The 12,733-nt window shown below is 46.1% G+C and overlaps 1 protein-coding gene across 3 annotated transcripts in view; it reads left to right on the top strand.

Annotated features, from left to right (window-relative positions):
- The window catches only part of Nfyc (nuclear transcription factor Y subunit gamma), a 68,526-nt gene extending 58,261 nt beyond the window's left edge, over positions 1-10,265 (top strand). For 2 of the 3 annotated variants that reach the window (XM_006238785.5, XM_017593159.3), the window contains exons 7-10: positions 2,085-2,243; positions 5,978-6,085; positions 8,356-8,415; positions 9,409-10,260. In XM_006238785.5, the coding sequence (XP_006238847.1) occupies positions 2,085-2,243; positions 5,978-6,085; positions 8,356-8,415; positions 9,409-9,528 (447 nt within the window). In that variant the 3' untranslated portion in view covers positions 9,529-10,260. Of the gene's footprint in view, positions 1-2,084; positions 2,244-5,977; positions 6,086-8,355; positions 8,416-9,408 lie in introns of all 3 variants that reach the window. The other variant, NM_012866.3, reaches the window with a different exon arrangement.
- Positions 10,266-12,733: the final 2,468 nt, after the last annotated feature.

The raw sequence follows: 12,733 nt of genomic DNA, 5'->3' as shown, positions 1-12,733 counted from the left end.
TGAGTACTTTCTCTCTGTCAGACTCTACTAGGCAGGCAAGGTTCAAAACCAATTATGGCCCAGTCCTTGCCTCAGGATTCACCGCACCCTGATGCCCCAGGGACAGTCTTTGGCTCATACTTGTGCCTCTGCAATAAGAACACTGTACCTGCCAAAGGCCTTGTCCCTTTACCGAGTGAACTTAAAGAGAGGCTGTCAAAGGCTGGCCCTAATTGACTGGTTATCCCAGAAAGTCCATGGCTGCTGTGCTTACAGCCGCTCACACCTTGGATGATTTGGCAGCTCTCATGCTAATACAAGGCCTCATTTCCTTGAAATGATTTAGAAATACCTTGGAAATACTCTCAAAAGTTGGGTTGATGGAGTACAACCATGACGGGCTGGCAGCATGCTTGCTTTTGGTCAGCAAAGATTTCATCTGTCTTCCTTGCTAACCAAGACCTGCTGGACTTGGAGCTGAGACAGTTTGTTAGGTTGGTGAAGTTGTATTGCTGTCCTGCTGCTTCAGGTTAGCCAGGGACTAGGTCACACCTCCTTAGACCCATAGTGAAGGCTGTTTCAATTTAAGTGCAAGTATCTTTCCTTAGATAGAATATGCATTATAATAAAGTTGGAAGGAACTGTGCTAATGTGAATTCTGTGTTTTCTGTTTTTAGTTGGGAACTCCCTTCTGGAGGTCAGAAATAGGTCTAACATCATGCTAGACAAGTAGAAGAGATATTTGCTGTTGTCCCAGCACACCAAGAAGACTTTACTGAGAATGCTATCTCTCCTCTTCCAGTTTTCAGCAATTTAACGTTGTCTAGTAATCTCTTAAATCTCTTCTCTAGTTCCTTTGACAACTTCCCTCCCCACACATCTTACAGTTTTAGTTACCAAGTTATTTGTCTGTGGCACCCATCCAGTCAAGAATTAACATCAGGTCAGCAACATCATTGAAGTCCATGATTCTTTGAGGCTCTTCGTACCATCTGACTGACAGGGTTGTTAACTCAGAGCAGGGAAGATCATGTCTGCCATGGGATGAGAATACGGGTGTAGGTGTTCCGCCTATCTCCCACCACTCCCACTAGTAGACAAGTCAGATACACTGCATTCATTTGCCTCTGTAAAAGTCACATTAAAGAAGCTGGGCAGTGGGGGTGCATTCCTTTAATTCTAGCGCTTGGGAGGCAGAGGCAGGTGGATCTCTGTTTTGAGTTTGAGGTCAGCCTGGTCTACAGAGTAAGTTCCTGGATAGCCAAAGCTACACAGAGGAAACCCTGTCTCTAAAAACCTTATTAAAAAACGTCACATTAAGAGCTAAGATCTTGAGATTCAGAGTCTGCTTCCTAGTGATAAAGCTGCTAAGTACAAGTCATGGACACAAGGCAGACATTTCTTTAACCTGGTCTCTTCCATCTGGAATGTTCAAGCTATTGCATTATTGGATGCTGTTGAGTGAGGGTAGGCTTTGTTAAGTTGTCAGCATCTGATGTTTTCATTCTATCCTGTGGGCAGCTGTGCTGTGGTCCATAGCAACTGTCTGGCTAAGCCGGGCAAGGTCACTCTGCTGCTTGAGTGGGTGAGAGCCTACATGCACGTGCACCAGGCCCAGCCTTAGAGCCGAGCCTATGAGCTTTGTTTGCCTTTCAGTGTTTTTCATGCCTACAGTATAGTCTAGGACCCTATAAATACAATGCATTCATGGAGTCTCCACTTGATGTTCCACTGTGTTCTCTAGATTCACCTTTTCCTCGTTTCACATGGGTCTGTTTTTGTCAGTTTTCATGATTGCTTTGATCCCCCCCCCCCCCATGTTATATGCACTTTGCCATCACAGAAGGTCTGTGGAGTTGGAACATTTGAGGTTCCGACATTTAAGCTTAGACTAAGGCAGATACTCTGTGCTGTGAACCTAAAACTTGGTTCAGATTCATTGTTTCTCTTTCAGACTTAACTCTAGCTGTGTTGTACACCCTTTAGGCTGCATGTTAGGAGGGTGACAAATTTAGGCAGTAATAATGGAGTATGCGTGCTCCTACTTTACTTCTACAGACTCCCAGCCAGAGCTCAAACAGCTTTCTCTTGGCTCTTCCTTCTAGACCACACCCGTGACCATGCAGGTTGGAGAAGGTCAGCAGGTGCAGATTGTGCAGGCCCAACCTCAGGGTCAGGCCCAGCAGGCCCAGAGTGGTACTGGACAGACCATGCAGGTGATGCAGCAGATCATTACCAACACAGGAGAGATCCAACAGATCCCGGTAAGCCTGTCCTCACTGTCCCTAGCTGGGTGGGTTTCTTTAACTCATGGTGTCAGTATTCCCATTACACACCCAACTTCACTCCATGTTTCCTTTCTGCTCTGCTTCAATCCAGGTTCTGCCTTACCTGGGCTGTAGCTCTCTGTTCCCCTCCTACACCTACACAGAAATTGTACTAGCTATAGCTCTTTTCGCTGCTGCCGCTGACTACTGCTACTATTACTGCTGCTGCTGCTGCTGCTGCTGCTGCTACTACTACTACTACTACTACTACTACTACTACTACTACTACTACTTCATTTATTTGTTTGTGCATTCTTTGTATGTGTGTAGAAATCAGGACAACGTTATGTAAGGAGATTTCCCAAGGCACAAGTGGTTTCATGTCAGCTAAAAGCTTCAGTATATGTTTGTCAGGGAATTTGAGTACCACAGCTTCTACCACATGGATGCTCGGGACTGAACTCAGGTCATCAGGCTTGGTGGTGGGTGACATTTCATCACCCTAGACCTATCTTTTGATTAGCAGAGAATAAGAGGGATGTATGTGGGGACTGCCATAAATGACACTTGTTGCATATTCTTGGTTCCCAGAGGAACCTACAGCAAAGTATATTTTTGGCCTCCACTTTACTGTAGACTGCTGCTTCTTGCATGCCTAGAGCGATTTCATTTCATAGGGTATTGAATATTTTTTAACCTGTCTTTATTTTTAATTTATACATATGAATGTTCTGTCACATGTATATCGGTGTACCATATTTGTGTAGTGTGTTCTTGGTACCCGTGGAAACCAGAAGAGGGCATAGAGTCCCTTGGAACTAGAATTAAAGGTGGTTGCGAGCTGTCATGTTGGTGCTAGAAATTGAACCATGTCCTCTGGAAGAACAGCTGAGCAGTCTCTCCAGCCCCGTTGTTCTAGTTATCACAGCAGCAGTTTTAGGCATGCAGGAAGCTTCAAGTGATCAAAATGAGTAGAGCCATTTCTCACTATTTCAGCCACTAGCTCTAAGACCTTCCTCCTACATGGTTCTCTTTTTGGATGTGTTGTTTGTTTCCAAGGCCTTGAACTCAGTGATCCACCGGTTACCTCTGTCCCCTGGGTGCTGGGATTAAAGGCATGTGCTACTATAGTCTGGCTTATATGTGTGTTTTGTATGAACCAAAGTAAGGTCATTTAAGCCTGAGATCCTCCATCTTGGAGTAGTAACTTTATCCCTCTAAGAAACAAAATATTGGCCAGAAGATGAGTTACAAAATTTAGTACTTCATCTTCACTGCTGTCAAGATATCTTCTCAAAAGATGACATTTCGGGGCTGGGGATTTAGCTCAGTGGTAGAGCGCTTACCTAGGAAGCGCAAGGCCCTGGGTTCGGTCCCCAGCTCCGAAAAAAAGAACCAAAAAAAAAAAAAAAAAGATGACATTTCCAGACTCTTGAGGCTGCTCAGCAGTGACTGTAATTGTGGTGACCTAGAACACAGAACCTTTAATTCTCTCATCAAAGCTAGAGAAGAGACTTGTTTGTTGAGCAACTTGGGCAGCGAGCCATGAGGAGCAGTAGAGCCACTACTATGTTTTGAAGGACTGAGGTCTCGCAAGCCTAAGAGCAGAGCTCCTCACCTGTTCAGTGGAACCACTTGGCAGCCCTAGGAGCTCCGGCTAGAAAGTCAACCACCTGGGATTGTTAGGAGCCTTCCCTAAACTTGGATAAGGCTTGAGTGTTTCACCCTAGGATTCTTGGCTGGCCTTCTAGATTCCCAACCCACCTTCATCCACAGAAATGGCTTGATGTCAACAGGAAATGCAGTACAGATTTGGTAAGGAATTTGGGCACAACTTGCCAGCAGCTCCTTCCTGTTGGCTCTGGAGCAGAGTGATGCAGGTCATAGTACACTTGCTGTATGTATTTCCATTGAATCAGATGTTTACACATTTCAATTCTGTGTCTCCTCTATCTTGCCTCAAGCAAATAGCTTTGGAATTGTTCACCAAGAATATAAGTTATGGGGCTTGAGAGATGGCTCAGCGGTTAAGAGCACTGACTGCTCTTCCAGAGGTCCTGAGTTCAATTCCCAGCAACCACATGGTGGCTCACAACCATCTGTAATGGGATCTGATGCCCTCTTCTAGTGTGTCTGAAGACAGTACATACATAAAATAAATAAATCTTAAAAAAAAAAAAAGAATATGAGTCTTGGGCTAAGGATACAGCACTGACAATAGAGTGCTTGCTTAGCATGCACAAAGCCCTAGGTTTGATCCCTACCACTATATAAACTGCATGCTTGTAGTCTCAGCACTTGGGAGGTAGGTAGAAGCCGGAGAATCAGAACTTCAAGGTCACTCTTGTCTATGTAGTGAGTTCAGAGCCAGCCTGGGAGGGAGGGAGGGAGGGAGGGAGGGAGGGAGGGAGGGAGGGAGGGAGGGAGGGATGTGTGCGTGCATGTGTGCGTGCATGCGTGCGTGCGTGTGTTGTATGTGTGTTGCTGTTTTATTTTTAAAGAACTTCCATTTTTCTTGATGGCTCAAATCCTTTGAAGCCAGCATTTCAGAGAAGTATTTGATGTAGCACTGCATGTAGGACGTAGCTTTATCCTGTCAGCATTTTCCCCATAGAAGTAAGGTTCCTGGGATGAAGTTAGCTTTTGAAAGCCAGGAAGAAGCTTGTGCCAGTATAGCCGTGTGATGCTGCAAAGCTGAGCAGCCAGGAAGGTGCTTCTGACCCTAGACACACACAGACCAAATGAGCTTCCGTTAGGAGCTTCCAGCCCTGAGCTGTGGGCATGCACAGCCGCTGTCTCCCCAGCACCCTCTCTCTCTGCTGACACACAGATCTCAGTAATTGTCTCATTTCTTCCTTTACCCCAGCTCAAAACAACAGTACATTCAAGACAGAGTGGAATTCTAGGAGCCTGAGTTAAGGCTTTTCAGTACACAATTAAGCGTGCAGGCTGCTGTATTGCTGGTTATTTGAGGCCTCATTGTAAGCATGAAGAAGTCCACGGGCAGTTTTGTAGCTTTGCTTTCCCATGGTGGGGTTTTCTGTGAGAGTTTTACTGACTTTGCTTCCCGTGGTGAGTATTTGGCCAGAAGATAGTGCTGAACGTCAAAATCTTCAAAGTCTCCAGAGACCCTCCCGCAACTCCCTCCTGATTGGTCCTAGATCTTAGGATCAGAGATAGTAAAGCAGGCCAGACTTTTCCTCCATGATGTGCTGAATGGCTTGAATTGACAACCATCTGTTTTGGGTGCTTGACAAACCTTGGAACTGTTCAAAGCATATGGAGATGGTGGGGGTGGGCTTCACTTAAAGCTCAGTCTGAGGGGTTGGGGATTTAATTTAGCTCAGTGGTAGAGCGCTTGCCTAGCAAACGCAAGGCCCTGGGTTCGGTCCCCAGCTCCGAAAAAAAGAAAAAAAAAAAAGCTCAGTCTGAAGTGTCAGGCAGTCAGGAAAGCCTCAGATAAACTCTGATCAAATAGTCAACTGCTAGCAGATGATGGGTGTGCAGTCATATTAGGACATTCTCGTGTGTGTGTGTGTGTGTGTGTGTGTGTGTGTGTGTGTGTAGGGGAGGTGCTTTTCTTGTTTTGGCCTGTGTTTAAAAGGCCTCTTTTTCAGGGTAGGCTTCTAGGAGAGTCTTGGAGAGCATGTTCAGTCCCTAAGTCTGGTCCTGGGGAGTGTGTGTTTTGAGATTGTGCTCATCCCCTGTGCTCTTTCTCTACCCCATCCTAGGTGCAGCTGAATGCCGGCCAGTTGCAGTATATCCGCTTAGCCCAGCCTGTATCAGGCACCCAAGTTGTGCAGGGACAGATCCAGACCCTTGCTACCAATGCCCAACAGGTATGTACACTGGAGACATGGGCTTGAGCTGGAGACAAGCTTAGCCAGCCAGCGTCTTGTAGGAAAGAAAGTGCTCAGTACCGAACTCTTATCACCTTGTCCTTCAGCAAGAACTGTTTACCCCAAACCCATTGACTGGACAGTTGAATTCACAGTGTTTTTCTTACCATCTTGCTCTTGAGGGACAATTAACAGACAGAGAGATCTCAAGGATATGAGGAAGAACCCTGGTCTAAGTGTGTACACATCAGACTGGAGGAAACCAGTTGCCAGGCTGTGCTCCATCCTGAATCCCAGTGGCAGTTCTGTTCTGGTGCTCTAGTGCCCTTGAGGAAGAAGACTTACTCTACCTCCATAGATGGGCTCAGCAAGAGCACCCCCGCTCAAGTCCTCTCTACCTCACCATCCTGAGGGCTGAATCATAAGTACCAAGGGGGCCCCTTACTCCAGGCTCAGGCCTGAGCCTTGGTCGTCAGTTGCAGATGATGGGGGACAGTGGTGAAGGGGATGCGTTGTTAATGGATACTTTGCCTCAGACCCAAAAAAAGCAGCAATCGTTTAAGAGCTGGACCTGTCTGGCCCAGTTGCATTTCTGGTGATGTATCTATTGACAGTGGTGACAGAGCTGAGTTAGAGTAGGTCTCCAAAGATCTCATTTGGGAAAATGTGAGGAATGAGCCAAAAGTAAGGCATCCGAGCTCAGGATCATCTCTGGAATCGTTAAAGGACCCTTTCTATCCCTGCTACTTGCTTGCCTATGGACCTGGACTTCCAATAAGTTTCTTGGATCTCAGTGACACTGATGGACTTAACAAGACTGGTTATGGCCATGAGCTTGTTTTTCTTTTCTTTTTTCTTTTCTTTAAAAGCATGTAAGATTCTAGTGATTTTCTTGAGATTCAAGAAGCCTTTTGTGACATGGAAACCGAAGAAAGTGAGAAAGTTTGTGGTTCCTCAGAGGCCAATTTGGGCAATAGAAACCAGAAAGTAGGGAGAATGGGAGATTCAAAAAGTGGGTACTTTGTGGATACTTAAAGTCTCCATGATGTAATTTTACAACTTGGCACCTAGTAGCTGTTTAATAAATGTTTTTTGTTTTGTTTTGTTTTTTTTTTTGTTTTGCGTGTGTGCTGGATAAAATACATGTGATTTAAAGGTAAATTAAACTTTTCAGCTGCTGTGGACAGCCTTCTTGCTGGCCACAAGGCACAGTTGGCCTTAATCTATGAGAATTATTGTTTGTCTTGGACTTACTCATTTATCCTGAGGGTATTTCTGCAAGACTAACTTTGCAGTAGAGGAGTGTATAAATTAATCAAAGCCATAGTCCTCAAGCATCTTGTAGACCTACAGAAGGAGAAGGACCTAGAATAAGAAGCCCTTCATACCTGCCCCTTTCATGGTCCTTACAGGCCTTGCTGGGCTTGCAGGAGCCATTTTGGGCCATTGTGAGGATACATGAGCGAACAAGCTTTACCTGGTGGATTGGCTCTGATAATTCCAAAAGCTGCTGTAAAGGCTGCTGCAAGTTGCCTGTTCCCCAGACACATATGCACTGCCCTGGTCTTCCCAGAAACTGTCATTATATTCTGCAGCTCTCCTTGGCAGTGTAAAGTCCTGTAAAGTGTGAGGTGTATGGAGTAAATGTTTTTCTTGCTGCACACATCTCTCTCTCTCTCTCTCTCTCTCTCTCTCTCTCTCTCTCTCTCTCTCTCTTTCTCTCACTCTCCTTTCCCTTTCCCTCTCCCTCCCCCTCTCTCTCCCCCTCACCTTCTCTCTCTCTCCCTCTCCTTCCCCCCTCTCCTTCCCTCCCTCTCCCCAGAGATTAAAAGAAGTGCTTCATGACTTGCCATGGGGACTGTGAGGGCCAAGGCCACTGCTCAACAGGCGTTTCATATTGCAGTCGGATAACCTGATAAAGGCTTGGTTTGGAGCCCACCTTCCAAGGATAGAAGGGACCACTCACCACTTTGCCCTTCATTTTGCAGTTTACTTTAACTGGCTGAAAAGGAAACATTGTATTTTCTCTTTGAGCCTCATACCTTGAGGGGAGATGATGGTTCTGATGTCCCTATGTGGGGCCATATCTTTGTTAACCCTAAATGGAAAGAGACTAAGAGAGACCCTTGCTCTGCAGGCCTTTGTCAAGCACCTACCCAGTGACAGGCCTCATTCTGAGCACTCTGTAGACTTTGTGTCATTCGGTCTTCATATGGTGGGCTGATAGACCCTGCAGCAAACATGCCTGCTCTCTCCTTGTGCTCCTACAGATCACACAGACAGAGGTCCAACAAGGACAGCAGCAGTTCAGCCAGTTCACAGACGGACAGGTAAGGACCCAGCCTGAGTTGGGGTCCAGAGATGGCAGGCAGCATGTGGATTTGGATGGGTACAGCTTTCACCCTAATAGTGGACAAAACAAGTAATACTCCTTTAGGTCTGCGGGCTGTGGGAGCCAGAAACAAACAAACAAAAACCTTAAGTGTTATACAGCTCAAATTACCATCCTTCAGGGAGTGACCTGAACCCTAGAGGTGGGATGTGCCTCTTCTAAGTTTACTCAGTTACGGTTACAGAGCAGCACTAAAATGCAGGTCTTCTGGTTCCTTCTCTAGGATTATTTTTTCCCTATTCCAGGACAGATAGATGTATGGGTTAGTTCAAATGAAGAAACATGTGACTGCTTGAACACTCTTAGATACCTAAGAAAGAGGGTCTTCTCTGTTCATCTGCTTTTCCCTCACAGCACAGGCTCTGGGTCCACTGAGGATGACATAGATGATATGTCCAAATCTATGTGCTCTGATGCCCAGAGAGAGAAGGGTTGGCTTCTGGTCCCTCCAGTCTCTGCGAGGACCACTGCTGAGCTCTTAGGTCAGGGCTCCTCTGGGTGGTTTCTTTCAGGGGCCCCCCAAACCAGGAGGCTGGACTGCCCTGACTTCTCTTAGCTTAGACAGGCTTGGTTCTAGTAAATGTTTAATACCAGGAAAAGTCTAAGGACCCTGGTTGGCAAGGTGCTAGTTCTATGGTCAAGTGCTTGTAGTTGTCAAAGCAGAAAAGGATGCAGCAAGTTTGGGCTAACTGAAGAGCAGAGAGAAGTGAAAGATACAGGAGGTGTCCACTAAACTACTTCACGTGGCAGTTGGTGCCTCCTGTGTCTGCTGCCCTCCCCTACAAAGACTGCCATTCCATCCCCCTTCCCCCTGTCACTTTGCAGTGGGTAGTAGTTAAGGTATCTGGGACCCCATCCAGTTGGAGGCCTACAGAGAGCTGTCTGCCTCTATTCCAGGAGTGACCTCATTCTCCTCTCTACCCTTTTGCAGCAGCTGTACCAGATCCAGCAAGTCACCATGCCTGCAGGCCAAGACCTTGCCCAGCCCATGTTTATTCAGTCAGCCAACCAGCCCTCTGATGGGCAGACCCCCCAGGTGACTGGAGACTGAGGCCTGAGCTGCAAAGCCAAGGACCCCCAACACAATATTTGCCATAGAGCCCCCAGGCGATGGGGACACACCTTCCCTCACCAGAGGACCCGGGACTTCATTGCCTCCTGCAGGCTAAGATACTGGTGCACTACTCTCCACGCCTGGGGACTGAGAGCCTACAACAGAAAGATGCAATATTTTTTATTTTTTATTTTCTTTTTTTCATTTTTGTCTCCAAGGAATCAATATTTCAATATATCGAGCTATGTGTCCAATGCTATGAAACGAGAATATTAAATAACATATTTATGGCATTTTCTTGAAACGTGTGGTTGAAGAAATAATTCTCTTGTGTGTTTCCTGGCTTGGGCACTCACCACCACTGCTAAAGGGCAGGGCAGCCTGTGCTCTTCCTTCCCAAGGGTGTACAGGATTTCCACTCTGCCAGTTCTGCCCTCAGAAAAAGAGAAAGGGTCAGACCCTTTTCCACCAGCATTCTTCTCTGCCCCTTTCCTAGAGCCTTCCGCATCCAGAAGATGTGGGAACATTTCTTGCCTGTGGGCCATGAACTCATTCTCCACAGAGAGCTGGTTTCCTCCCCATCCCTTCTCTCCAAGATCCAGGAGAACCAGGACTTTGTGCACTGTTCTGCCCACTGTTTTATTTTTTAAATACATTAAAGATTGTGCTCATCTCCATTGCTGCATGGACTTCAAACTGCATGAAATGCAATAAATCTTGTTTTCGGTACTTGAGAATCTGTTTCTGTGTCTGGGACATTCATGGGGGCTACTCACTTGGGAAAAGCTTGGAAAGGTTGATTTGTTTCAAGGTTGGATGTCAGGAAAGGTGGACCACTTGTAAGGACAAGGCTGGTGTACAAAGTCAAGGAAACTTTCAAACTGAGATTCTTGACTGATTTACAAATGAACTTCATCAGAACATGTCTCTTGCTCAGGAAAGCCTTGCCTCACCCAAATGGACCACTTACATGGCATTGTGGGGACATCCATCCAGGAGAACACTGGCTTCTCTAGCAAACAAGGACCTCAGGAAATCTCTACAGCCTTCCTTGGCACAATGGCTCTTATGTGTTTCCTGGCTTGGGCACTCACCACTGCTAAGGGGCAGGGTAGCCTGTGCTCTTCCTTCCTATGTAGAATTTCCACTCTGCCAGTTCTGCCCTCAGAAAAAGAGGAAGGGTCAGACCCTTTTCCACCAGCTTTCTTCTCTGCCCCTTCCCTAGAGCCTTCCACATCTTCTGGATGCTGTAGCTGTCATCACCAAAGGCCTGGATCTGCCATAGAGGGCAGCCCATGCCCCTTGCCATCTACCATCTACCATATTAGGGCTTCTATAGCCAGAGCCCGCTTCCTGTCCATTGAAGCAGGGGCAGCAGAAGAGAGCCATCAGTGAGCCATCTTGCTGATGTCCTTGTCTTTTTACAACCATAGTTGGGCCTGCTGTCACTGTATTGTTGTGCAGTGTCAGGAAAAGCAAAGATGAGTTTGCCATAATCTGGTAGACAAGCCCCTGGTCTTTGGGATCTGGATCCTTCAAGCTGAGGTCCCACAGAGACTCACAGATGGCTCGCTATAAACCTGCCTGGTAGCGTAGGCATTGGCATAGGAAAGACCAAAGGTTCATCCTCCTCTTTTAAGATAGATTTATTTATTTATTTATTTATTTATTTATTTATTTATTTATTTTATTTATTTATTAAATAGAAGTATAATGTAGCTGTCTTCAGACACACCAGAAGGGCATCAGATCTCATTACAGATAGTTATGAGCCACCCTGTGTTTGCTGGAATTTGAACTCAGGACCTCTGGAAGAGCAGTCAGTGCTCTTAACTGCTGAGCCATCTCTTTAGCCCCTCACACCTCTTAAAATGTAAGTCCCAAGTTCTGGAGGTTACATTATATTCAGGTCTGACCAAACTACCTTTTACTCCTTAGATAGGGAAGACCATTGACCATGTTGGTGATCATTTAAATATACTTCACCTGATGTCATAAACTAGGATTAGGAAAAAAACCATTGAATGAGAAATTTGGGTCATAAAATAAGAGTACATATATGCTAGCTATCAAGACCTACATAATTTTGAAATGATTTGGCACTGAGCTTCCTGGCTACCAAAGCAAAAAGCTAGGACCAAGTAAGGGATTCATTTATACTGTAAAGAAAAGTAGCAGTTTTGCAAACTTTTCCTAGTCTTAAAGGTGTTGGATAGAGTTCCCTTACCAGAGATTTAAGTATCTCACCATCAACTGTCAGAAGGCTTAGGAAAGCCCCCATGTGCTTCTAACCCAAATTTGCCTTACCATCTGTCCCACACAAACCCTCCTTTCCCACCACTGAACAGGCAGAGGGGGCTGGTCACAGCAAAGGAGCTGTATCCTGTTCCCTGGTACACCTCCACTCATTCTGGAATGTCCAATTACCACCTGACTTCAGACTTCATTCTTTTAAGTCTTCCAACTGATTGGTGCGTTTGGCCAGCAGCTTCTGTGCACAGCATGTTCCCTTTAAACGGCTCTGCCAGCAGGGCCCATTCAGTTGTAAGCAAACCTCTTTGGTCCATCCCCAAGAAGCCCCTATCTAATCCCCTGCACGATCCCCTTACATTCATCCAGAGCACTCTGAGCATTTCCTAATGTTCCCATCCTCAGTCTAACTGTGATCTTAACGGTGACCCTTCAGAAGCCAGGAAGACGGAGCACAATCTCTGAGTTATTGGCAGTTTGAGACGTCCAGTGCAATGACTTGTCCAAGGTCATTCTGAATTAGGAGTGGGGTTGAACACAAACCTTGGTTTCCTGACCCCTGTTCATCTCCAGATAGATGTTTTATCTGAAGGTGGGAAAGGATGTGTGAGAGAAGATAGCTTTACACATTGGCTTTTTACTCAGCTTCCCAGGGCCACCTGCCCCAGCTCTGAATATAAATGGAATAGTAAATAAAGTTGGTGCTACTCTCTGGTGGTTGGGTAGGAATTGGAAACCACAGGGGTTTTGAGAGGATAACGCGACTGATGCCTTGCTGCCCAGGTTGGCCAAGGCCACAAGGGGGCAGCATTCCGCCCTTACCTGGGTCCTTACCATATAGCCCCATCCTCTTCTCTATTTGAGATAGTTCTAAGAACTAAAGGGGTGCGATCTTTTCCTGCTAAGACCCAACAAACCCCTTGAAGAGAGGATCCTTTCTGATAACAGTAGG

This window comes from Rattus norvegicus, chromosome 5, assembly GCF_036323735.1.
Source record: "Rattus norvegicus strain BN/NHsdMcwi chromosome 5, GRCr8, whole genome shotgun sequence".
Classification (NCBI taxonomy): domain Eukaryota; kingdom Metazoa; phylum Chordata; class Mammalia; order Rodentia; family Muridae; genus Rattus; species Rattus norvegicus.
Note: the sequence above shows the minus strand (reverse complement) of the source record. Positions and strands in the feature narration are given on the sequence as shown.